This window comes from Micromys minutus (assembly GCF_963924665.1).
Source record: "Micromys minutus genome assembly, chromosome: 29".
Classification (NCBI taxonomy): domain Eukaryota; kingdom Metazoa; phylum Chordata; class Mammalia; order Rodentia; family Muridae; genus Micromys; species Micromys minutus.
This window is the reverse complement of record NC_137964.1, coordinates 4,814,121-4,841,084: the sequence shown is the minus strand read 5'-3', so window position 1 is coordinate 4,841,084 and position 26,964 is coordinate 4,814,121. Positions and strand designations below refer to the sequence as shown.

Genomic DNA, 26,964 nt, shown 5'->3' with positions numbered 1-26,964 from the left:
CTTGCATTTAAATTAAACTCTGTTCTCATGGTTCACTTGGTGGGGGAGGGTTGCCTGGTCATTAGACTTACTTCAAATCTTACAGTATCTAACAGTTCCCTTGCTGGTCTTGTGCTTCAAACACAGGGCATTGAAAGCATATCCTTTTATATCTTCCCCTTGCCCTACAACCTGTCTTGGTCCTGCCTGAAGAGGTGACAACGGAGTAACACTAGGATTTAAAGTAAGAGGTTTATCCTCATTTCTGTTACACTTCAAAGTCACTAGAGAAATCAACATTTCTTGTCACTATTATCTGTATAGCATCCTCAGAACCTGAACTTTGCTACTATTTTGTTCTCCAAGAAGTTGCTCAAATCCTTCTTTTTCTTTTTGGAGGGGATATTTGCCATGTATACACGATACTTTAATTTCTGTTCCAAATGTTTGGAAATATAAAAGACAATTATAATAGGTGATCTCTACCAAAATATGTCATTAAATATGACAAACAATTAACTTCCTCCAATGATTTGATGAAGAAGAGATGAAACAGGATGCTTTTCTTAAAATTGTAGACTACTTTTATGTAGTCTATAACAAGTCATTTATGTGGATAGGGTTTTTTGCTTGTATACATATTTTTTATTTCCTGACATCAAGACGATGTAAAATGCTTTAAAATATGCACACAGCTAAAGACATGGCCAAGCACTTAAGGAAATTTTATTACCAGGAACAAGGTCAGGGTTTGACATCTTTCTATATTTCCTGCTATTAAGAAGACACAATAGCTTAATTTTTATAGAGTTCAGCATCCATATGAACCTGCTCACACAAAGACACAGAAAAATCTAATTAAAATTAAAAGATGTTGAACAAATATTTTCTTCTGATGTACTTCTAATATTCATCACTATAACTCAGTGGTGGAGGCATCTGGCAGTTTATCCACAGAGTTTTTCTTTATTATGAACTGGCTCATGTAGCAGAAAGCAATCATATAGGCTTGCTCAAAAACCTGTTTGCAGTGTGTCCCACACATATGTTAAAGAAAGCCTTCCCCCAGATGGTTCTGATTGGAAAATAAAGTTACCAGCACCAATTGGATGGAAGGAGATGGAGTAGGGACTTGTTATGTTCTGTGGAAAGAAACACAACAGAAAGGGAAGAGGCCCCCCCCCCATGAGAAGTGCATAGGACTAACCACCCTGGGAAGGTACAAGAGGAAGAAATAGCCAAAATTTTTGAACAAAAGGAAAATCAACACCAGAAGGAGACCCCTACAGATGGATTCTGGAAAAGTAGCAAATATAAAATATAAATTCAATAAGTATTAACATAGGAATATTGGAAGGAAATGTGTTAGCCAGATGTAGGTACAGGAGTGGTCAAACATTGCACTAGTTAAAGCATACTAAAAATAATGATGAGCTTTATGTCTTTTATTCAGAGACTCTAGAGCTTTGTGTGGGTGCAAACAGGCCACTCCACTTAATGAATAAAGAGAGAATTAACAGTTTCCTTCTATACTAGAGGAGACAGGGTCAGTTTTTCTTTAGTAGTGTAGCACCAGATAGTTATGTCTGCTCCAGTGGATGGCACGCAACTATGTAGATAAGGGCAGCACTAATTAGACTTAGTGTTTTGTAAACAGAAAAGAAGGAATGAAGTTAGGGGGGGATACATTTGGCAAGGCATTGAAAGGTATTTGAGGGGAATGTATGAGTATATATGAAAAAAATGCATTCACATGAAACTATCAAAGAGTAAAAATTTTTACTAAATTTTTAAAACTATTTTTATCTGGAATTCAGTCAGGAGGTAAATTAAATGAATCAATGTTATTATACACCACCATTCTGAAGAGCCCAGTAGAATTACTTGAGGGAAAGTCATGCCCCAGTTACCACTGCATCCCGTGGCACAACCTTTATAAAAATGGGTTTTTCTGGTTGAAGAATTGCTTGTCTGCTCAATATCACAGGTATCTGTAATAGGCCAAGAAAAATAATAAGAAGCAACAAGTGAACCAGCAAAAGCCATGGAAGAAAATAAATAAATAAATAAATAAATAAATAAATAGTGTTTTAGATAATAATGCTCTGCAGAACAAAAAAACTGCATCTAATATTGTGTGATGTGACATTAATTTTCCCTTATTCTAAGGGTTATATTAATTAGATGTTGAGAGATTTCATCTAAATATGCATTTGGTAAAATGGTGATTGAGAAACTACTGTATTCATGGTCTGAGTCAAATGTATGCTGGTTTATACTGTGCTGATGTAAAGTATTCTGTGCTGATGTAGAATAAATTATGAGTTTAAGGTTTTAACCTTGTTCTTAGTTTTAGTGTCATATTTTTTTTTAACTCATGAAAAGTTATATCTGCAAGATAACCATGAAAAGATACATCTAAACTTTATTAACAATCCTTAGCCTTCAGATTGTATCTCACCACTACACTTCAACATATTCAGGGCAAGTCTTCAGGAGCACAGACTGTTTGCTTTATTTTCAAGCATCTATTCTTGGCTTTCAAGGATGTGATGAATGGGAAACTCTAATTCTACAGGATTTTTCAGTAATGATTTAGACTCATGCTCTTCAGTGAAAAATGGGGAAAGCCTCTGAGGGAGAAATCTTGTAGTCACAGGAAAAGGAAGGAGAACCAACTTGTCATGGAGAGAGGGAAGTGTCAAATTTTAAATGACTGGAAGTTCAAAGAGCACCAGTCTCAAACTAGAACCTTGTTTTTTTTTTTTTTTTTTTTTTTTTTTTTTTTTGTATAAATCCTTGTACATAATTTAAATGCTTTAGTCATAAAGTACCATATTAAGTAAAGATGAGTAGGGATAAAGTTATACAACTGCCTTAATGAACAGATCAAATAATAAACATACCTGTGTCTCTGTCCAGAAAAGAACCCATTAATATAAAGAAGACAAATACTAAAAACTCAAGTCCTGCACAACTCACACATCTCTTTACATAAAACAAAAATAATTTATTCAGAAAATGCAATGTAAATGCTTTTTGTAAATGTCTTATTTTGCTCTTTTATAATTTTAAGTACTGTACACATGATTTTGATGGAGGCATACAAAAAGATGTACATATAAAAGTTTACAGAATGATATCTTAATTTGTAATTAATGTTTTATGAATAAAAATAATAATTGTAAGTCATATTTTCAGGGATTTATGAAAGATTTTCAATGTGAAATCTCTCCTCATAAAACAATTTAGAGTTTTTGGAAAGAATAATATGAGGTGATGTACAAAAAAAAGATGAGCTGTTCTTCAATACATAGAGAAAAAACAGTTTTAAAAAACTGAAGGTTTTAATGACACATGCATGTTGAAAATAACCTGCAGGAGCCAAAACAAGAACATGGAATAAATAAAAAAATAAACCTAAGAGGAAGATTCATTTGGAATGTGAACAGGAACTTGCAGTATGAGTGTAGAATAAGAGGAAGAATTAAGATACATAGTTTATGGAAATATGAAAACTACCTATTTTCTAGAGCAGAGCTCCTGAGAAATGACCTGGAATCACCAAGATGTCCCATAAGGTAAAAATTCATCATTAGATGAAACTTTTTAAAGACTTAAAATTTACATATAAGAGGGTTTTGCCTGCACGTTACGTATATGCCAAAGTGGGAAATCTAAAGGGAAGCCAGAGTGGGACAACAGAGATGCTGGAACTAAACTTACAAATGGTTGTGAGCTACCATGTGGGTACTGGAAACAAAGCTCAAGTCCTTTCAAAGAGTAGCAAGTGCTCTTAACGACTCAGACATTTCATGAGACCCAGCAACCGACTTTTAAACTAATGATTCCCAATTCAGCATGATGTGGAATGTGAGAGATGAGCTTTTAAAGCCACACTATGGGTAAGTTGTATTAGGATATCAAAAAAGACCAGGAGTTTTACATTTCTGATTAGATTTTGAGACACAAAGTCCATGTTGGCTTCAAATTCACTAAGTGGCCAAGAATTTTTTGAAATTATGATGCTCTAGTCTCTAACTCCTAGCAAAAATTACAGGTCTGTGCCAACACATCTTTTTCATGCAGTTCTGGGAATTAGAACCAGAGATTTGTGTATGATATGTAAGCATTTTGCCAGCTGAGAAACATCTAGACATCATTTATGTGTTTTAAATATCTTCTCTAATGCTAATCTACATTCACTGGTTGAAATGCCTGTGGAAGTGGAATTCTGTGAGCTCTGAAAGAAGAGTACAACATACAAAAAAAAAAAGACTGAAGACATGACCAATGCACATATCGATGGAAAATGATATATAAATCTCCAATGAACAAGACTAGAATTTCAAACAAAATGCATGGAATCCTGTCGCACTATTCTATAATATAGAAAAAAATGCTCCTTAATTAATACCTAGATACAAATAACTTATTTAGCCAGGAAACAAATTATTACACCTCAAACATGGATAATCACTTTATATACACCACCTCCCACTGGAAAAATGCTTCCCATAAAACACTATTTATAAAGAGTTTTCTCCCTCACCTGTGTTTCCTTACAAGGCTGGAAGGAGAAGTTCTGCAGAACTTTGGTGAGAGCAAGTTTAATATTCATGAGAGCAAACCTCATGCCAATGCAGTTCCTGGGTCCATTTCCAAAGGGCAGGTACAGATAAGGATCAATGCTGACCTTGTTCTCTTTGCTGAACCTGGAGACACAACAATAGATGACAAGTTCACAGAGAATAAAATCATAAGAGCTACACATGTAAAGTTGCCTTTTAACATCTAACCAATATACAAAGAGAGTTTGTGAAAGGTTCTTTGAACTTCTGCTTGTAGAAATTTGCTCTGAGAATCTTACACTAAAAGTCCATTACATCCCCTTCAACTTATAAGATTTTCCATATGGCTGAGATAAGAAAAATGCTGTTTTAAAAATGAATCCTTGTGTGGGCACACAGTAGTGTAATAGTGGTGTTATGGTGTAGGGGAAAACAACCATTTTCTGATTGGATAGAGGGCCAATTCACTGGGGTAATTAATGCCTAAAACTAAAACTTTGGTCAATATCTCATGGATGTAGACATCATAGACAAGAATGTAGTACTCATGTTTTGCTAAGTGGACATAGTACCAAAATGCCTTCTAAATATTTATCTTTACACACAAAAATTAGTGCTGATCTCAGCCTTTGTCAGGAAACCTTTAGTTTGCAGTTGCAACAATAAAAAAAGAAACTCATGTCTGGTAATTGTGCTAAAAAAGAGATGATGGAGACTCTCCAAAGCTCAGGAAGCATTGCAAAAGAAGGGGAAGTTGGTTGTGTTGCTACACACCTGTAGGATTTGCTGAAGGGGTCAGAGACATGAGGATCACAAAATAAGGAGCAGAAAATAATGTTGAAATCAAGGAATGAACTAAGTGCTGTCAATTATTATATTCTAGACATGATGTACCCATTGCACTCATGAACTGACAGTAGCTGTTAATACCTACATAAGACTAGACACATCATCAATCCATCCTGGAGCAAAAGGGAGCCCATGAGATGCAAACTCCCTAAAGAGATGCTGATAATAAATGTTTGGTGCACAGGAGAATCATTTCTTCAGTGGCATATCTGACCATTCTCCAGTCTTTAACTCACACACCTATACTTATGCAAGCAACCATAATAAAACTCACAAGTCACAAAAAATTTAAAAACATACAACAGGAGGAAGACTGAATGAAGATAGACAGAGATGCCACATGATTGGGAGAAAAAAAGAGTCAGGGCAATGTGAGGTAAAAATGACAGAATGCATTATCCATTCATGTGTCAAAAAATAAAAAGGAACTACAAAGCAAGTACATCTTTAAACACTATAAAACTATCCAATATAATACTATGTTCCAACTCTAAAAGCACATTTCATTTAGGCTACAGGAAAAGTGGGTTCCTGACTCACACTTGAGTGTTTCATTAACTATTTGAGAAGGAGGAATTTATTCTGTGTTTAAATAGTCTTATTTTCTTCCCCCTCTCACTTCATATCTTTTCTCTTTTCTTCCCTTTCTATGTCATTCTTCTCACAAAGTGGGAATGAATGCAAAGCATACTGAAATCATCTTCTTATAAGAGAGTAATAGCATACACAGGTCTGCATAGTGAGACCCATTTCCTGCTCCTGGGGTTCTGGTACCTTTCAGGGCAGAATTCCTCAGGTTCAGGCCAGTGTTGTGGGTCATGGTGAAGAGCATAAGATGGAATCATCACTATTGACCCTTTGGGGATAAACACACCATTGATTTCAACATCTTTTTTACAGGATCTCTCAAGTCTATTAGCAATTGGATACAATCTGAGGGTTTCATTCACCACCATATCCAGGTACTCCATCTCCATCACAATATCATAGGTGAGAGGAGCCTGGGAAGAAATAGAAAGATTTCTGCTGAGAGTTTAGATTAACTTTCAACTGTGTCTAGTATTGAATTCTCAGAATCCACAAACCCAAGTATATACATACATAAATACATCCATAAATACATACATACAAAAATGTAAAAAAACAAAACAAAACAAAACCTGATTTGAAAGAAGGCTCAGTGATGTGTATACTTGTGCATAGTCAAACACAAATTTACAAACACACGCATTTACCCTAAAATATATACATACCTAAACACACAACATGCATACACTAACCCTCAATCACATACTCTCTCTGTCTCTGTCTCTCTCTTTCTGTCTCTCTCTCCTCTCTCACACCTCTCTCACTCTTCACCCACCTCTCACTCCCTTTCTCTCTCTCTCTTCTCTCTCTCTCTCTCTCTCTCTCTCTCTCTCTCTCTTTCTCTCTCTCTCTCTCTCTCACACACACACACACACACTCAAACACACACACACACACACACACAAACACCACTATGGCTGACATAATTATGTCTTTGTTGAGGAATTTTTCTTGTTCCTCCTACACTATCCACTCACCTTATTGGGCAGAGCCCTGTCAATCTCCTCCTGCAGTTTCTTCTGGATGTCAGGGTGAGTAGCCAGGGAATACAGGACAAAGGAAAGTGTAATGCTGGTGGTTTCATAGCCAGCAAAAATAAAGATAATTGACTGGGCTGTGATCTCTATGTCAGTCAGGGCTGGAAGTAAGAAAACATCTCAGGTAAAAATAGTCAGGATGGACCATCAAAGAGGAGATGAGGAAAAAATCCAATGAACCCCTATGTTTCTAGAGAGGCTATGGAGATGTCATTCAGTCACTCTGAGACTGTCTTCACTGTGACAGCCTCATGAAATATCCAGAAAAGGAGAATGCTTCAGCCAGGTTGTCCCAAAGTTTCTGCTACTCCTCATCATACCAGTGGGCAGCTACAAGACATGGCCTTTCTTGTTTGTAAAATTTATTTTTATTTATGAGTATTTCTGTATCTGGGAGTCAGTGCTGTGTGTGTAGGGTCCCATGTGTGTGTCAATGGAGGCAAGCAGATGGCACTGTAGGCCACAGAGATAAAGTTACAGTCAGTTGTACATCATCTACCATGAAGGGTGTGATTATGTTGCTGATAAACTCTTTCTCCCTACTAGTGTAAGTTCTTTCTACTAAACTGAAACTGGACTATAAACCCAAAATCAGTGGTTATTTTTGAAAATAGTGTTTATTTTAGCAATCAGAAATGAAAACAAAGGCCTGAAGATATAAAGCTCAGTAGCTGGGGGTGGGGGATGTGAAGCCTTGGGTCCAGTCCCCAGCACTTTTTACACCAGACATGGTTATGTTTGTGTTCTGTGTTACACTAGAAGATTGACAGGAGACAAGAGAGCCAGTGATAGAAGAATTTGGATCTAGGCAACAGGCAGATCAGTCCCTTAAGGACTGAACAAGGACAGCTCCCTAGAAGCTCACTTATTGTTACAAACAAGGTACCCTTAGTAGGTCAATTTCCACATAGCAAAAATTCATATCTGACAGAGGACTTGTCTTCAAAGACCTACCACTTAGGCAATTCTATGTCATAGGAAGCTTCCTTTTGTGAAGCATTTTTTCACACTAAGTTATAAAAGGCTCTAAGAATACATCCAAAGAACACAATAAAATCTAATATGATAATCAATGACAGAAGGCTACTTCAAAGCTGAGGTGCCATCACTCCACATTTAGGCAGATACAACAGTTCTGTGAAAACTATGCCACATGATAACACACACCTGTAGTCTCAGAAGTTAAAGGTCATTCTCAGGAACATTGTGAATTTGGGTAAACCTGGACTACATGGTCTTGTGGCAAAAGGGTGAGGAGTTCTAGTAGAATTTGAAGTTAGATGATGCCATGAAATGGTTTCAAGTGGGCAAACAGGAGAGGACTTGAAACACAGAGTACTTTTGACTTTAAACAGTAAACAGAAGAATCCAAAAGATCATACTGCTACACATAACAAAGTGTGTGTGGGAGGGAATAATTGATTAGGTAAGAATAAAATACTCTTTTTCCATTAGCTACTGATGCACACGTGTGTGGAGCTGACATGCAGTGCTTGGGTCAGGAATCTGTTGAGATCAGTTCAAGCCCCGTTACTGATTATGAAAGTACTCATGAAATGGTAGGTGTTTTATGAAGTCCTGAATTGTGAGCCCACTCTGCCAGAACACCACCCCAGTGTGGCACCGTAGAAAACTCTAACCATGTCCCAAGTCCTGCCTCCACAGGAGAAGATGACTAGACTCTAGCCAGTTTAGCCACTCTTTAAGTCCCTCCCCTGCACACACACTTAGCACTAGAAAAACAACTATGGCCATTCTCAGAGGCAAACAAATACTAAGCAGGTGTTTGGATCTCAGGCTGTTTAAAAAGGACATAACAATAAAAAGAGAAGGGAAAAAATAAAGCACACATGTTGAAACCTTCTCTTTGGTCTTGGCTTCCTTTGTACTCAGTGAACACTCTAATCAAGAGCATTATCACTGGCTCTACATTGTTTCTGAGAGTCCCCTTGAAAAAAGCCAGGTGGGGCAGCACACCCATATAATCAAAACATTGTGGATTGCTGGGACCTCCTGGCAGCAGGCTTAGCTCCTGTAATAAAAAGACTTTGTCTCAAAAAAAGAAGGCAGACAGGAATTGATCAAGTCACTGTGTGCCTTTATCTGTTATCTGTACATACACCTGGGTTACAGGTGTAAACATACTCCAGCACATGTGTGTACGACAAAAAGTTTAAAAAAAATCTTTAAGTGTTTTTTGATGATTTTTGAAGACAGGGTTGCTCTGTGTAGCCCTGCCTGTTCTGGCATACATGATGTAGACTGGGCTGCCATTGAACTCACAGAAATCCACCTATTTCTGCCTTGCAAGGGCTAGGATTAAAGGCATGCTCCAGCACTGTTGAACTATGAGTGATTCTTAAGTATATAAAAGCATGAAAAGGACCAGTGCATTTATTCAAATATGTTTTTCCCATAAGTTAATTACACAACACACAAAGAAAAGTAAATCTTTAGTATGAATTAGAATACAGAAAACTGTTCACTAGGGGGTCCCCTGACTCCTTGTTTAGATACAGATGTCTAGGCAAAGCTCTGAGACTGTGCTGGGAAAATCACAAACAGCACCTGTGCTCACCCAGGTAACAAAGAGACAAGGGGAGAGGTCCATCATGGCCACCCTTCATGTTAGGAGTAAACATTTGCTCATGGTACAAGACCTGAAACAAGATCAAGACTCTCAAAACTTCCAGCACAGATGGGCCAGACTCTCTCTGAGCTCTTTTCTTTGCTAAGGAACAATTGGCAGGTAATAGGTATGGAGGGAGGGTGTGGACACTGGTACGCTCCTCGTGTGGCAGTGGGTGGACCCACAGCCATTCTTATATGGTCATCATCAGCTTGACTCTATGGGGGAGTCCAGAAAATTCTATGATTATGAGAGCCATATCTGTCTTTCTACAATGTAGCAGAGGTATCTTTCTCCTAGAAATGCCTGACTATATATATTATCATCAACCCACCCCCTCCCAGAGAGCTTCCTTGTCCATAGACAAGGAAAGGTTTGCTTACCTTTATGAGACTCTTTGTCTTTGGGATTACTATGAGTGTTCATCATCAGCTGAAGAAGATCTACTCGGTGCTGAAAGCAGAAAGAAAAGATGCAAAAAATGGAAGGTCAATGGTAAGGTCAGAGGTTAGAAAGGGATCAGGAGTACAGAACCTTAACTTTCTTATTATGAGGAAGTGGTTCCCTTAAATTCAAAACTGTGGATATAATTGTTTGAGTCAAGAAACAAAAGCAAGAGCAGATAAATTAGAAAGAACTGGCTTCTGAATTAACCACATTTACAGTGGATTACAATAGATAGAATATTAAACAATCAGTTTTATACTTTGAAATCATTTTTGAGTGGGAGGAAAATAGTATTTCCTTTTTACTAATTTGTATTTGGTATTTGAAAGTTTTATTTTTAAAAGCAATCAAATATGGTCATTTCAACCACACAGTTTTCTCCATCCAATTACTTCTGTATCATCTGAAACATTTTTTCCTTCACACTCCATGCCAACTTCTTCATTGCCCACAGAGTCCAGTTAATGATGACCACAAATGCATGGCTGTCGGGCCATCCACTGACACATGAAAAGCCTACCAGTGTCCACACTTTCCCTACACAGCTATCAACTGCTAATTGTTCTTCAACCATGTACAGAGCTTGGAGATGTCCTTTCCCATCTGTGCTGGAGTTTTGACAGTCTTGATTTGTGCAGGTCTTTTATCATGTCAATTTTTTTCAGTCCTTATGCATGATATTCTAGTTTTCATTCTTGTTACTTAGTGTTGATGCCTCGCTCATTACCAATCAATTATTAAAAGTTCAACTTCTCCATCCCAAGAAAATATAAATATCCTTTCTCTCTGTGTATAAATTTAGACTTTTCTATCTACCATTAGCATGAAGCTCAAATGTTCACAGCACAACAGCTTATCAAACTGTGAAGTTATGATGAAATCAACACTTATTACCTTCTGCTTAGAATCCAGGCGGTTTTCCTTCATTTTGTACACAAATTTTTTGAAAAATTCTATTGAATCTTTTGGGAAAATGCTGATATTTAAAATCTCATATATTGATGTGAGGAATGGAAAAAGTACTGAAAAAGGAAAAATAAGTTTTAATGAAAATGCAAGTGTTAACTTAAAAAAAACATAAAGCAATCCCAAGAATAAGTCACCAGTGTCACAACATTAAGCCACCTCCCTCTCTCTCTCTCTCTCTCTCTCTCTCTCTCTCTCTCTCTCTCTCTCTCTCTCTCTCGGATGTTGCTCACTCTGGGTCAGTACTATACTGCTGCTTCTACACTTTGGAGTAAGCAAAGTTGCAACCTGACTATTAAGTTTGACTTTGCTCCAGTAGTCTATGTGAATTCACAAAGAAAATACTAGGGCCATTAGATGGATCAACAGCTAAACATTCTGCAGTTGAGCCTACAAACCTGAGTATGATCCTTGGATCCCACTGTGAAAGGAAATTTGTGCTCTGATCAACAGATGCCACACAAACACCAAATCATACAGGCACACAAAGATCAGCCAAGGCTATACAGAGAAATACTGTCTCAAAGCCTCTCCCCCAAAATAAACAAAACCCAAGCATAAAAACAAGTGGACAAAAAGCAGGTAGAAGCTTGGGCACATTCCAATGACTCAGACTGAAACACTGCTTTGGGACAATGGAAGGACTACCCCTGATATGGACTTTGGAATGCAGAGACAGAGTTGGGTCACAGCCATCAGGACTCAGGGACTGTTCACAGACTGCTAAGCACACAGAAGAGCCTCAGAAGCTCTCTACCACCTGAGCACGGGTGAACCTCCACTTCCTCTCCATTGACAATCTGGGGAGAGACTTCCAGGAACTCATAGGGCACAGGTAGTGTGCTGTACTGACTCAGAACTGTCTGATTTACCCCAGAGACAGAGCTGGGCCACAGCAACCAGGACTCATTGCTGGCCCTCAGAAAGCTGAACACTCAGGAGCAATTTCCCTATCAAGTCCACAGACCCACTGAAGAGACAAGCTCCAGTCAGAGACATCAAGATCACCTAACATCACAGATAACAAGATGGCAAGAGGCAAGCACAAGAACCTAAGCAATGGAAACCAAGACAACCAGCCAACATCAGAACCCAGTTCTCCCACCACAGCAAGTAGTAGAAAACCCCACACACCAGACAAAAACAAGATATAAACTTAAAATCATACTTTATGCAAATGATGTAGAGCTTCAAGAAGCACATAAATAACTCCCTTAAACAAATAGAGCAGAAAACACATAAACAAGTCAAAGCCCTTAAAAAAACACACACAATAAGAATTTAAAGAGTTAAACTGCTGAAGGAATTGAAAACATAAATTTAAACAATAAGAAATCAGAAAAGGGAACAACCCTGGAGATTAAAAAACCTAAAAATGAGATCAGGAGTCAAAGATAAAAGCATCACCAAAAGAATACAAGAGATGAAATAGGATCTCTGGGGCAAAAAATAACATAGAAAACATTGCCTCATCTGACTAAATACAAATATCAAAAAGCTTCTAGACCAAAACATCCAGGATATCCAGGACACAATGGGGAGACCAATCCTAAGGGAGAGAGAAGATTCCCAACTAAAAGACCCACTAAATATCTTCAACAAATTAATAAAAGAAAACTTTCTTAACCTTAAGAACAAAATGACAATGAAAATACAAGAAGCCTACAGAACTCCAAATAGATTAGACCAAAAAAGGAACTCCTTCTGACACATAATAGTTAAAACACTGAATGTTGAAAACAAAGAAAGAATACTAAGGGTAGTGAGGCAAAAAGAACAAGTAACATATAAAGGCAGACCAATCATAATTACACCAGACTTCTCAGCAGAGACTATGAAAGCTAGAAGATCTTGGACAGCCTTCATGAAGAGCCTAAAGGAACACAAATGCCAGCCCAGGGTATTTTATTGACAAAAGCTCTCAATTAGCATAGATGGAGAAACAAAGTATTCCAGAACAAAACCAAATTTACACAGTACACAAACACAGCCCTACAAAGGATAATAGACAGAAAATTCCAACATAAGGAGGGAAACTACACCGTAGGAAAACCAAGAAAATAATCTTTTTGCAACAAAATGAAAAGGAAAACACAAAAACATAATTATACCTTAACAGCAAAATAAGAGGAAACAACAATACTTATTTCTTAATATCTTTTAACATCAATGGACTCAATTGCCTAATAAAAAGATATTAGACTATCAGAATGGATACATAAAAAGGATCTAGCATTATGATGCATACGGGAAATTCATCTCAGCAAAAAGGACAGACACAACCTCAGAGTAAAAGGCTAGGAAAAAAAGTTCTCAAGAAAATGGTCCCTACAAACAAGCTGGAGTAGCAATTCTAATATTAAATAAAATAGATTATTCAACCAAAAGTGATAAAAAAGATAAAAATGACACTAATTACTCATCAAATGAAAAGTATATCAGGATGAACTCTCTATCCTGAACATATATGCTCCAAATATAAGGGCACCCACATTCATAAAAAAAAAATTAATAGAGCTCAAAGCATATATTGCACCACTCACAATAATAGTTGGAGACTTAAACACCCCATTCTCATAAATGTACAGATTATGGAAGCTGAAACTGAACAGAGACTCAGTGGAACTAAGATAGATTATGAACCAAATGGGTTTAAAGACATCTATAGAACAAAGAATGTATATCTTTTTCAACACCTCATGGTAGCTTCTCCAAAATTGACACTATAATCAGTCATAAAACAGGCCTCAACAGATACAAGAAGATCAAAATACTCCCATGCATTCTATCAAATAACCATGGACTAAGGCTGGTCTTCAATAACACCAAAATCAACAAAAAACCCGCATACCTATAATGCTCTACTTAATGAAAATTTGGTCAATGAAAAAATAAAGAAAAAAATTAAGCATGTTTTACAGTTTAGCAAAATTGAAGGAACAACATACCCAAACTTGTGGAATGCAATGAGAGTAATATCAAGAGGAAAACTCAGATCTCTCAGTGCCTCCAAAGTGAAACTGGAGAGAGCATACACTAACAGATAGACAGAACAAGTGAAGCTCTAGAACAAAAAAGAAGTAGATACACACAAGAGGAGAAGAAGGCAGGAAATAAACTCTGAACTGATATCAAACAAGTACAAGCAAAAAGAACTATACAAAGAATCAACAAAGCCAGGAGCTGGTTCTTTGAGAAAATCAACAAGATTGATAAACCCTTAGCCAGAGTAACGAGAGGGCATAGAGAGAGAGTATCCAAATTAACAAAAATCAGAAATGAAAGAGAAGACATAAGAACAGAAACAGAAAATTCAAGAAACCTTCAAATCCTACTACAAAAGCCTATACTCAACAAATTGGAAAATCTAGAGGAAATGGACAACTTTCTGGACAGGTACAAGGTACAAAAGTTAAATCAGGGTAAGATAAACCATCAAAACTGTCCCATAACCCCTAAAGAAATGGAAGCAGTCATCAAAAGCCTCCCAACCAAATAAAAAAAAAAAAGTCACAGGACTAGATGGGTTAAGTGCAGAATTCTACTAGACTTTCAAAGACCTATTACAAATAGTCTACAAAATAGTCTACAAAATAGAAACAGAAGGAACTCTATACCCAACTTGTTCTTCAAAGACACAATTATGCACACACCTAAACAGCACAAAGGCTCTACAAAGAAAGAGAACTTCAGACCAATTGCTCTCATGCACATTGATGCAAAAATACTCAATAAAATTCTTGCAAACAGAATCCAAGAACACATCAAAACAATCATTCCCGATGATCAAGTAGGCTTTATCTCAAAAAATACAGGGATGGTCTATTATATGGAAATCCATCAACATAATCCACTATATAAACAAACTCAAAGGAAAAAACATGGTAATATCATTAGATAAGATTAGATCATTAGCTGAGAAAGAATTTGACATAATTAACTCTCCTTCATGTTAAAAGTCTTGAAAAGATCAGGATTTCAAGGCACATACCTAAACATAGTAAAAGCAGTATACAGCAAATTAGTAGCCAACATGAAATTAAATACTGAGAAACTTGAAGCAATCCCACTAAACTCAGGGATGAGACAAGGCTGCCCACTATCTCTCAACATATCTAGTATAGCACTAGAAGTCCTGGCCAGAGCAATTAGAAATCAAAAAGAAGTCAAAGTGATACAAATCAGAAAGAAAGATGTCAAAATATCACTATTTGCAGATCATATGATAGATCTCAAAAATTTCACCAGAGAACTCCTACAGCTCATAAACAACTTTAGCACGGTGGCTGGATATAAAATTAACTCAAATAAATTAGTAGCCTACCATGACTCAAAGGATAAATATGCTGAGAAAGAACTTAGGGAATCAATACCCTTCACAGTAGTCACAATTTATATGAAATATCTTGGTGTGGTCCTAACTAAGCAAGTAAAAGATCTCTATGACAAGTACTTCAAGTCTCTGATGAAGGAAATTGATAATCACAAAAGATGGAAAAATCTCCTATGCTCATGGATTGGAAAAATTAACATTGTAAAAAATGGCCATCTTGCCAAAAGCAATCTACAGATTCAATGCAATCCCCATCAAAATTCCAACTCAATTCTTCATAGAGTTAAAAAGAACAATTTGCAAATTCATTTGGAATAACAAAAACCCAGGATGCTGATAACAGAGATCAGAGTTCTGAGCATAAGGGATTGTTGTGTGCTGAGTTCTAAATGGAGCTATTCTTCTTTTTTTTTTCTTTTTCTTTTTTTTTTTTTAATCAGTTTCCCACACATCAAGACTCAAGTGAAATCATGTAAGAGGCTGTGGAAATGAAGTCAGGGGCTGGAATGGGCATGTAAAATACCATGTCCCAGACATGGCATTGCCATCTCCTGAACTGACCGTCTGCATCAGACCAAAACAATAATATTAGTCAGCATCCTAGGAGGTACCACTGATTGGGCTCAACTGGCAACTGAAGAAGATAATGGGACAGGGAATGGGAGGAAGATGTATCTCAGTTTCTAAGCACTGTGAGACATTAGAGTTAGGGCTAAGTGTAGTCAATATCATACCTGTATGATCTTGCTACCATGGAGAGTTCTGGATTTACAGAAAGCCAAATTTGTAATAACACAAATGAAAGGATTCTAAAATAAAACCAGGACTTTACAGAGAGGAACACTGTAATTCTAGTCCTCAAGAGGCAGAGGTAGAAAGATCACTGTAAGTTCAAGGCTACTCTGGTATATACAACAATTTCCAGGTCAGCTGGAGCTACACAGTGAGACCCTGTCTCAAAGAAAAGCAAAGTTTAATAACATAAGTAGTCTGGCTACATGTCTGTGAATGCTCTGAAACACTAAACTGTTCCTTATATGGCAGGTGAAGTACACAACACTAGAGCCATTCATTTGGGGGGAATGAGGAAGAGAAAGGCAGAACCAACAAACATGGCCACAGACAAGAGCAGTGGAGCACAAGGAAGAAGAATCATCTACACACCTACTGAAAATAACAATGGATCAAAAAAATCTAATCTTAAGAGCTTCTTGGTTTTCTCCACAAAAGGATCTTTCGGGTTGTTGAGGGAATCAACATCCACTCCAAATGAAGTGCTGGTGATCACATCAATACTGTAGGCACCTAACACCCTAAGAAGAGAGAAGTGTGGGAATTTAACACATGCATCAGGTAGCAGAAAAGTATTCATATTTTTGGGAGACAAGCAATGGCACCTCAGTGTGAACCAAGCTCTTCCCAGCCTACCCACACTTTATCACTGCAAACTTCATGCTGTCACATTTATTCTTTTTAAAGTATATTTAATGCCATCTAATGACTTAAGGAGTAAGGACAAGCAGTTGTCTCATGTAAACTACAATAGAAAGATGGCCCTGCACCCCAGTTTCCCCTCCTCTCCCAGGACCACAGTGAAGGACCAGCACTCACTCTTTCATATGGACAGGCTTGCCTTTCTCTGCCTCTTTCCTCAAGTACTTTACCAAAATGTCTCCATACTGTTCGATGATGGGGAACATCTAAACAAAACAGAAAAGCATCCACAGTTAGGATGGGGACTCCAGTCACAAAGGCTGCAGTAAAAAGAATTTCACTCACCTCCTTGAGTTTTCCACTGGTGAATGTGGGGGACAGCAAGGCTCGGTATCTCTTCCAATCCTCATCCTTAGATATGGAGATGGATTTTCTCATAATCCCCACTGGGCCAAAATCCTGGAGTCAAAAAAAATAGTTTAAACAAACAAACAAAAAAAAAGCCTTTGAAAAATCAGGTGCAAGCTCACCTGCTGATTGTAGTTCCAACTCTTTATATTCCAGAATACTTTGAAATGTAAATATCTCTGTGGTTGGAAAAGTAGGTCCAGGGGTGGAGGAGAAGATGAAAACAAGACTTAGTTGATCTCAAGAGGGGTGCAGATGTTATTTGCTTAGAGATATATAGAAAGTAATCTTTGAATGTGGCCAGATCTTCAGGTCTGTATGTCCCGTATTTACATGAGCAATGTGAAAAAGATGTCTTCACATGTTCTGTGTCTTTCTGTCTGTTTATCTGTCTGTCTGTGTGTCTGTGTATGTCTGTCTCTCTGTGTGGGTCTCTCTCTTTCTCTCTCTCTCTCTTTCTCTCTCTCTCTCTCTCTCTCTGTGTGTGTGTTTGTGTTTGTGTGTGTGTACTCGAATACTCATACACATACCCATGTGTGCTCATTTGGGAACAGAGGTTAGGCTTCATTTTCTGTAACTCTATATGTAATTTTATAGACAAGGTCTCTCTGAGAATCTAGAAGGCTGTAGTGTGGCTTGGGTTGTTACTAAACAAGCACCTGTGACCTTCCCGTTACCACAAGAAGATCTAGAAGCACATATGAATGCTTTAGTGTTTTTTAAAGATTATTTCACTATGTTATGAGTTTAGCCTATTGTTCCTTGTGTTTCAAAGTTAATTTTAATGCATAAAATGGCTTACAGGAGTGTCTGCACATAAGAAACCGAGGAACCCTGCTCCCAGTTGGTAAATAAAGATGGCAACAGCCAATGCCTGAGCAGGACAGACTGAAGCGGGACTATTAGGATTCAGGGGCTTGGAAGAGAGATGAGGAAGAAGCAGAATCACCATGAGAGGGACATAGGACAGACTAGCTGACACGCCTAGTAACTGTGGACATTGAGACTGAAGTGGCCACTTCCTATGGGGAGGCCGGACTTCGAGAGGATGGAGAGGACACATCAATCCACATGTAAAACCATCCACCCACAAACTGTCTTGCTAAAAGATGTGCAGAGATAAAGATGAGTAAATGACCAACTAATCGCTGACCAAATGTGCAACCCATTCAATGAGAGACACTATAAATGATACTCTGCCATGCTTTCAGAAATAGCATAACTGAGTCATGAGAGGCTTCATACAGCAGCAGAGTGAAACAGGTGCAAAGACTCTCAACCAAATCTTGGGCAGAACTTGGGGAGTCATGGAGAAGTTAGAGGCAGATTCAAGCACACCACAAGAAGATACACAGCATCAACTACAGGGGACCATGCAGGTTCACAGTGTCTGGGCCACCAACCAAAATGATTACAGGGATGGAACATAGCCTCCCTGCACATTTGTAGCAGAAGTACAGCTTGGTCTTCATGTGGAGCCACTAAGAGTTGAAGCTGGGGCTGTTTCTGAGTTGGCTGCCTGACATATTATCTCATCTCCCTAGCTAGACTGCCTGGTTGAGTCTCAGTGGGAGAGGAGGCTCTTCATCCTGATGCTCCTAGATGTCCCAGGGCAAGGAGATACACAAGAGGGAACTTCTGCTTCTCTGAGTAGAAGGGGAGGGGGCTATGGAAGAGGAATTAGCAAGGGTGAGACTGGGAGGAAAAAAAACAGGGGGAGCTGCAATCAGGATGTAAAGTTAATAATTAATTAATTAACTAATTAATCAATTAGTGAAAAAGCAGTAGGACCTACCCGCCGGTTTGTGAAGACAGAAAAGCATTCCTTCACTAGCACATTCTTAATCATCTCTGTTTCTGTGATGGCAAACACAGGCGTTGGACCATCAAACACCCTGTGTGGGGAAGACAGATAATAAACCAGGTTCTGAAGTGACATCCACACCCAGACTTTGATCCTAATGCTGCAGGACCCTCACTCGGCTTATACAGTATGCAGTCACAGGAATTCCCAGTTAGGCTTAGGGATTCTGATCACAGATACAGTGGAGTCTTTGTAAAATGATAGGTAACGACATTCAACATAAAATGAGAAGCTAAAAACAAAACATCTGTGAAAGGTACCACAGTGAGAAATAACAAGGTGCAATTTTCTCATCCTACATGTGTATATGTAGAAATTTCCTGTACCATTTTCTATGATTTTGCATATTTGAAATATTGCTAGAAACTGGAGAGATAGCTCAAGAGTTAAGAGTACATAGTGCTCTTCCAGAGGACACAAGTTTGGTTCCTAACATGGCTCGTGACCAACTGTAACACCAGCTCCAGAGAAATCTGATACCTCTGGTTTCCATGATCATTTATAATCATATACAGAATGACATAAATATATATATGAAGAGAATTAAAAGTATAGATTTAGAAATAAAATATTAAAGTAAAAGTTAATAATTACATCTTTAAAAAGAAATACTAATCTCAAATATTATAATGTAAAAATAATAAATAATAACTCCTTTAAAAAATTGAAATGTAAACATTGTTCTACCTAGGGACTAGGTGCTGACGTGTTTTAATCGTCTCACTCAAAAGTCAGATGCAGGTGGATCTCTGTAAATTCGAGGCCAGTCTGATCTATAATATGAGTCAAGGACAACCAGGGCTACATAGAGAGAAAGCCTAACTTGAAAATAAAACAAAGATTTTAATCTTAAGAATAAGAGAATATGTCATTATCTGATGTTGGAAATGTAGCTCAGTCTTACGATGCCTGCCCTGGTTTTTATACATTGAGATGAAAACCCAGAATTTAACTGAAGTGCCTGTATCTAGTTCAGCCAGGTCAGGTAGTCTGAAATTCAGGACAGAACGAGCATGAAAGCATGGAGAGGGGAGGCTGCACAGGCTGTCTTCTGTACTCCTGAATTCACTGCAGCAGGGATTCCATCACATGCCCTGTGCATGACTGTCAGCATTCCAGCAGGAGGACTGAGCTCCTGACACTGCCTGAGGATATGAACACAGCTAGTTCCTGGAGGGGGGAAGCAAAATGGACCAAAGGTAGAGGCACCTGAAGATGTCAGCTCATGCCTGGGGATCTACTAGGAGGAAAGAAAACTGACTGGAACAAGATGTTATCTGATACACGCTTTAACCAAAAACCTTGGTAGGAGCTAAGGAGAAGGCTGAGCAAATGAAGGCACCTGTACCAAGCCTGATGACCTGAATTCAGTTCCCTAGAAGTAGAGAACTAACTTTGACAAAATATCTTCTGACTTACATATATGCACTAGGACACAGGTCCCCATTCCCTGAAAATGTTGATCTAAAATAAAATACAAATAACAATAAAGTCTGTACATGCACTGAGGAAGCTGTTTTCTTTTAATGCTATGCATGAACCATTTACTGAGCCCTTAGCTGGCTCATTGCCACCAGACCCCTGCTATCAAATGACATACTAAGTACACATTAAAGTGTAGAAAAGTGGGCTTCTCTGGGGAAATGAGGCAGGGTGGAAAGGACATGGGACAAAACATTTGCCCAAGCAGATTAGTGGGAACTAAAACAATGCATTGTGTATCAGGCAAAAGAGTTTTCAGAGGAGAAACAAATTAGAAGGTCACACTGGGTGAACGTCAAGGCATGGGAAGAAACCCAGAGATCACAAACTCTCAGACAGTGGAGGAGGGGAGGGAGACTGTATGAAGGGCATGGGAGGTAGTGACCAGGTTGTAACCTGAACACATAAATAATTAACAGAGAAAAGAAGAACTCAATTCCATGGAACATAAAACCTTTCAAAAGCTACAGTGTGCAAAGTTTTCATGTCAATTAGAACTTTGAACCCTGACACTTCATGACATGAGGTATCACCTTTACACAGAGAGGTGCATGGCTTCATTTTGTAGTCCTTGCACAAGTGGAGTTCCTGCTCCTAAAGAAGGTCAACTCCATAGACCTTTCAGAATACTCACCCCCATATTTTTCCATACTTTTTAAAGCATTCCATGTCAAATTTCCATAAACCCTGGAAAGAGAAATAGCATGAAATCCATTGTTGTCCTGTGTGTACTGACACTTCTGTAGCCAGAGCATCGAACCCTCAGATCCCAAGAAGTCAGATTTATGTCTCTGACACATAAAAGCTCTTATTCAGAAATGTTTGACATGTGATGAGGAAGATGGGTGGGTGGGAAAAGAGTGAGAGAACAGGACACGTGACACCTTCCTGTGGCCTCTGCATGCCACACACATGTATACAGACATAACATAACTAACAAACATACATATACACAAACATACCATACATATTACATAAACACACAAGCAATGATGATGATGATAACAACAAACAGAATTGTTTTAAAGAATTTCCAAGGTAAGCACAGATCCTGTAGGAAGAAAATCCTGAGCAGACAGAAGCACAAACTCTGCCACTCGCTCTCTGTACTGAGCTTGGGAATGTCTGTCTGGGGGAAGGACCATGGCCAGGTATCAAAGCAGGTTAGTCACAAATGGTTCACCTAGACTTAGAGCCTATATGGCACATTGCATTCTCATTACTCAGTTTTTTAGTAACTTTGTTAAATCGTTATTTCCCTAGTCTTCTACCTTTTAACAAACATTTATAAGAAAAAGAAGATAAAAAAAAAATCCACATCACACAGGTGACTGACAACCACCATCCTATCTCAGATGTTCTCACTTGCCACTCAAGAGTCATAAATAAGACTGCTGTCCTTAAAAAAAGATTGTACTGTAGGTACAATTCATTACCTACAGTAGAGCAATTTGCCTAACATATAATGTCATGCGTCTCAGTCTCAGCACCAAAATAGAAAGAAAAAACCAAAACCAAAACCAAAACCAAAAAAAAAAAAAGAACGTAAAAAATGTCATTAGGCCTAGAGCAGTGATTGACTTTGCAGAGGGTTTAAGTTTCATTGCCAGAACCCATATCCTCCATCTTACATCCATCTCTAACTCTAGCTCCAGGGAATCCATCTCCGTCTTGTGTCCTCCATAGGTCCTGCATTCATATGCACCAACACACACATACAACTTTACATAAATAAAATTTTTCTAAACAAATGAATCACTAACCAGGACCCCAGTCTCTAAAGAAAGAGAGAAAGTAAATCCTCTAGTTCTAGAGAACCTAAATATGCCATAAGAGTACAAGCAGAGTCTAGGATCAAAGGAAAAGCATTCAGCAAAGAATTTAAGTATATAAAATGGAAACTAGGAAGATGTGTCAGTGGGAAAAGCACCCTGAGAAAACAGGATTTTGATTTCCCAGGATCTGTATAAATGTCTATCAGTAGATAATAGAACCAGATCACAAGACTCATAGAAAAGAGACCCAGAGGGGAAGTTGACTAGATAAACTAGTCAAGACAGAGAAAGCCAGGTCAAAGTGAGACACTCTGTCTCAAAGGTCAAAGTGCAAAGCTATCAGGAACATACTTAGTATTATACTTGACTTCCACAACCACATACACACATGTACACATGCATATGCCCCTGCATACACATGTGGGCACACACACACATACAATTGCCTGGATACACTCTATAAAAAATATATACATACACACAAACATTATGTAAAATTTTAAGTTGGCAATACAGCCCCCAAGGTCCTCACAAATATTCTCAGGAATCAAGAGAACACACAGTATGGGGCCTGACATCTCAGAGTTTCATCATATGGAGCATTTAATAGAAAATTATTGGCCACAAACAGAAGCCATATAAAAAAAATTCAGTCAATACTCACCTTGTAGTAATTCAGCACAGTGCCTAAAAATGGCAGAGGTGTGGGCCCAGGAATTCCTTGTTTCTTAAAAATTCCATGTGTATGGGTCCCATATCTATAAAGGGAAATAGAAAGATTTGTGGACAAAACAAATGCAGAAGACGAGAGTGAAGCAAGACCATCATCAAAAATTGAAACAAACCAGCAACGTGGCTGACCCTCCATTTCCCAGAGAGCTTGGGAATGGTGGAAGGCCAGTGTGCATATCTGCCCATTTCTGGCATCCATGTCTGCTGAGTTCTCATAGATATAGAGAGAAACAAACTAAGTCAAGTCATACTTAGTCTAAGTCTTATCAGTAAACTACTGTGAGATGATTTTGTGCTGTGTGTATTCAATTGCTGATTTCTTACCCACAGATCTAGCTACAGAACTCTGAATCAGACTTTTGTATTTTTGTAATTATGAAGCATCTTCTGAGTCAGTATTTTTAAAAATATTGCTCTCCACCATCTTCTGATTGGCTAAATCAAGGGTAGAACAACCCATAGCTGAATGGGAGGGGAAAAGGTGGGACTTCTGTGACAAGAGAGAGGGAGAGAGTCTTGGGTAGGACCTGGGGACACAATGAAAAAGGAGGTGCTAGAGCAAGGCTACAATGGCATGTAATAGATGACGTGATTGGGACATAGGCCAGACGAGCATAGTCAGGTTAGAAGAGATAAGAATATGTCAGCTTAGTGACTGAAGCTTTTAAAAAATATAAAGTTCTCTGTGTCATTATACAAACCAAGGTTGGATATAGAAAACCCCATACTTTTAAAATAAACCTCAAAAAAGTAAGTAGAAGTAGGGGGAGGTTGAGGTGCCCAGCAAATCATTATAACCTCAGTATGAAATGTAATAAGTTAGTACTACTGGGGCTATAACTAAGAAGAAGTTTGTCTAGCATATATAGTCTCTACCATGAGCCCCAATATTTCAAAAATATTAATATATAATATTAACTCTGTCATCATTTCATTTTGAGCCTTCCAGATGATTCCACAAGTAGTGGCTCTGGCTGCTAATGTTAATAATCTGAGTTTTGTCTTCAGGACCCACATGATAGGAAAGAACTGACTCTGAAAAGTTGTCCTCTGATCTGCATACACACACACTCACACACACACACACACACACACACACACACACACACAAACACACATACACACACATAAATGCACATACATAAAAAACTTCTGACGAGAGTTAATGTCACTTTCTGCCATGTCTTGGAGAAGGTTCTTATGCCCTTTGTGTTCAAATGCTGGTTTCTGAACCCTGAGACATTGATACAAGCCAGACATCGGCAATATCATCAGTATTGAAGACTCTCCTGTATCAATGTGGTGTAAAATACGCTCATGTGTTATCTCTGATTGGTTCATTAAAGATTGAACAGAAAATGACTGGACAAGGCAACAGAGTTGTTGGCCACAATGCAAGTGAGGGTTCAGGAGAAGAAAAGCCACTAGGAAGGTAGAGGAAGAAGGTCACCTCTAGGTGAGTCATGAGAAGGAGTCACCAATGGAGCTCACAATGAAGATACACATGGAAAAGAGCAGGCCAAAAAAAAAATCTGCAAGTAATATGAGGCTATGGCTGGGATGTAGATATCTTTATGGGTTAGAAGAGCTAAGTTCCAACACAACCATAGTCTTAAAAGCTTGATAATAAATTCAACGGTTCTCTGTCTCGATTATTTAGGAGTTAACCAGGTTACAAAACCGCCACTTTTAATGTCATCTCCTAGCTATGCCTGTGGAAGGCATCAGATAACATGGAGCTATAGCTACAGATAATTGTGAGTTCTAGGTACAGGTGGGGTACGTACTTGTGACCACTGAAAGAGCAGCCTGTCCTTGACCACAGAGCCATCATCTCTATAGCCCTGTTCTGTTATCATTTTGATTCTCCCAATAATAACAGAATAGAGTTCTGATTATCACCCCAATCCTCAAGACATGGTAGAGGAATAACCTGTGCAGGACACTCACCGGTAAAGGAGCACCAGGATGATTGACAGGAAGAACCAGGTTTCCAGTGACAGAGCTGAAACCAGATCCATTCCTGCTTGTCTATCAGCACTTTACTATTCTGTGTTATCCCTCCAGCTGTGCATGTGACCTTCTGCTTGGCTTTCCTCTGCCAACTCTGCTGCACTGAAGCCAGCCTGAAGTACTTATATGCTAGGAAGATGGGTGGGACCAGGGATCCAGCCAGTAGATGGATTACATCTGTATGACCTGGACTTTTGTACTCTCTTCCCCTAGAGAGTTGACAAAGTTCATTCACAGCCTATTTTGAACTATTTTGAAATAATCCTCTGTGTGGCATCGGTAAACAACAGTGCCACATGGAGAAGACCAAAGGTTCTTAGTTCCTATCAAAATTTCAAGCAAAATCAACAGCATAAAAAGCCCTCTAACCAGGACAGGTTTCATTTAAAAATACATGAAATGAAGACAAAATTACATCATCTGCACAGCTTTACAGAATGTCTTACTCATTTGATGAAAAATTCTGGAGCTCCCCAAGGACCTGTAAATCCCATGTGACATCTGTGAACCAAACACTAGTCCTCCAGAAGAGCAGCAAGGTGGCTTATCCCTTGTGGCATCTCTTCAGCCCCATGATGAATGTTTGTTAGTTTGTGAAAAACTAAAATGAAACACTAGGAATAATTAGTTGGTAGAAAGAAAGCCAGTTCTGATTCTGTCCCCAGTGTGCTATCATGGGTAATAGACTTGTACAGCCCTCCAATCAGAGATGAGAGTAAGAAGAATTAATGTTCAGAGACAAGTTCAAAGATACATAGCATATTTGAGACCAGCCAGGAATGCAGGAGACATTTACTCAAAAAAAAAATTACTCTGCTAGGTCTTTCTACCAAAATTCAAGAATTGTCACCTTTGCCTATTGGTGCCAGTGAGGAAGAGACAGGTTCTGCCAGTCATTGCTGAAAGCAAGAAATTGTACTCAGTTGTGAACCCACTGGTGACTGTTAACACATAGGACTTAATGGATGGTTCCAAACACACAGTCATACACATTGCACATATAAAGTCATCAGGAAACAAAACAAGTCATGAAAGTGGGAAGAAACTTTGTAGGGAACAACTGAAGGTGACAGGGTTGGGGTAATAGAAAGGTGGGGGAGATTTAACCAGAATTCAATACACACACAGATGTGGAGGGAGACAGAGAGACAGAGAGAAGACAGACAGGCAGACAGAAACAGAGATAAATTCATTTAACAAAATAATTAAAATAGCAATTGAAATGAAGAAAGCCCCACTCAAACATCAGGGGAAGCTCAAAGAGTCCTGCAGGAGAATGTGGAGGAGGATTGAGTGAGCCAGAGGGGTCAAGAACACCACAAGGAGATCTACAGAGTCAACAATCCTGGAGACATGGGACTCACAGAGACTGAACCACCAACAGAAGAGCATGTGCTGGATGGACCTAAGGGCCTACACATGTATAGCACATGTGTAGCACACATGCAGTTTGGTCATCATGAGGGTCCCCAACAATTGCAGAATGGATTGTCTGTGACTCTGCTGCTTGCCATTGGATCCCCTTCCCCTAACTGGGATGCCCAGTAGTTCTCAGTGGGAGAGGATGCATCTAGTCCTGATAAGACTTGGTGCTCAAAGAAGATATCCCATGAGGGGCTTCCCCTACAAAGAGAAAAAGTGAGGAGGTACTGGAAGAGGTACTTGTGAGGTTGGGACTGGGAGGAGAAGAAGGTGGGGCTGTTGTTACCAAAATTTTTTATTAAAATTTAAGTAAAAAAATACTAAATCCCTGAAGTTCAGTCAAGATACTAGGGATCCTGAGTGTAGGTGGAAGTACTAAAAAAGAAGATAGACCTTAGAAAAATCACCCAATCAACACATTGGCATTGAAGTCTA

General features: G+C 38.6%; 1 protein-coding gene across 1 annotated transcript; it reads right to left on the bottom strand.

The window, feature by feature from the left end:
- Positions 1-1,874: 1,874 nt before the first annotated feature.
- On the bottom strand, positions 1,875-25,115 carry LOC308439039 (cytochrome P450 3A11-like; the record flags this gene model as incomplete). The annotated part of the gene is made up of 13 exons (XM_080940618.1): positions 1,875-1,970; positions 4,532-4,694; positions 6,174-6,400; positions 6,965-7,125; positions 10,037-10,106; positions 10,995-11,122; positions 16,564-16,712; positions 17,011-17,099; positions 17,179-17,292; positions 19,037-19,136; positions 21,222-21,274; positions 23,027-23,120; positions 25,045-25,115. The coding sequence occupies 13 exons, from the start codon at positions 25,113-25,115 to the stop codon at positions 1,875-1,877; spliced, it is 1,515 nt and encodes a 504-aa protein (XP_080796744.1).
- Positions 25,116-26,964: the final 1,849 nt, after the last annotated feature.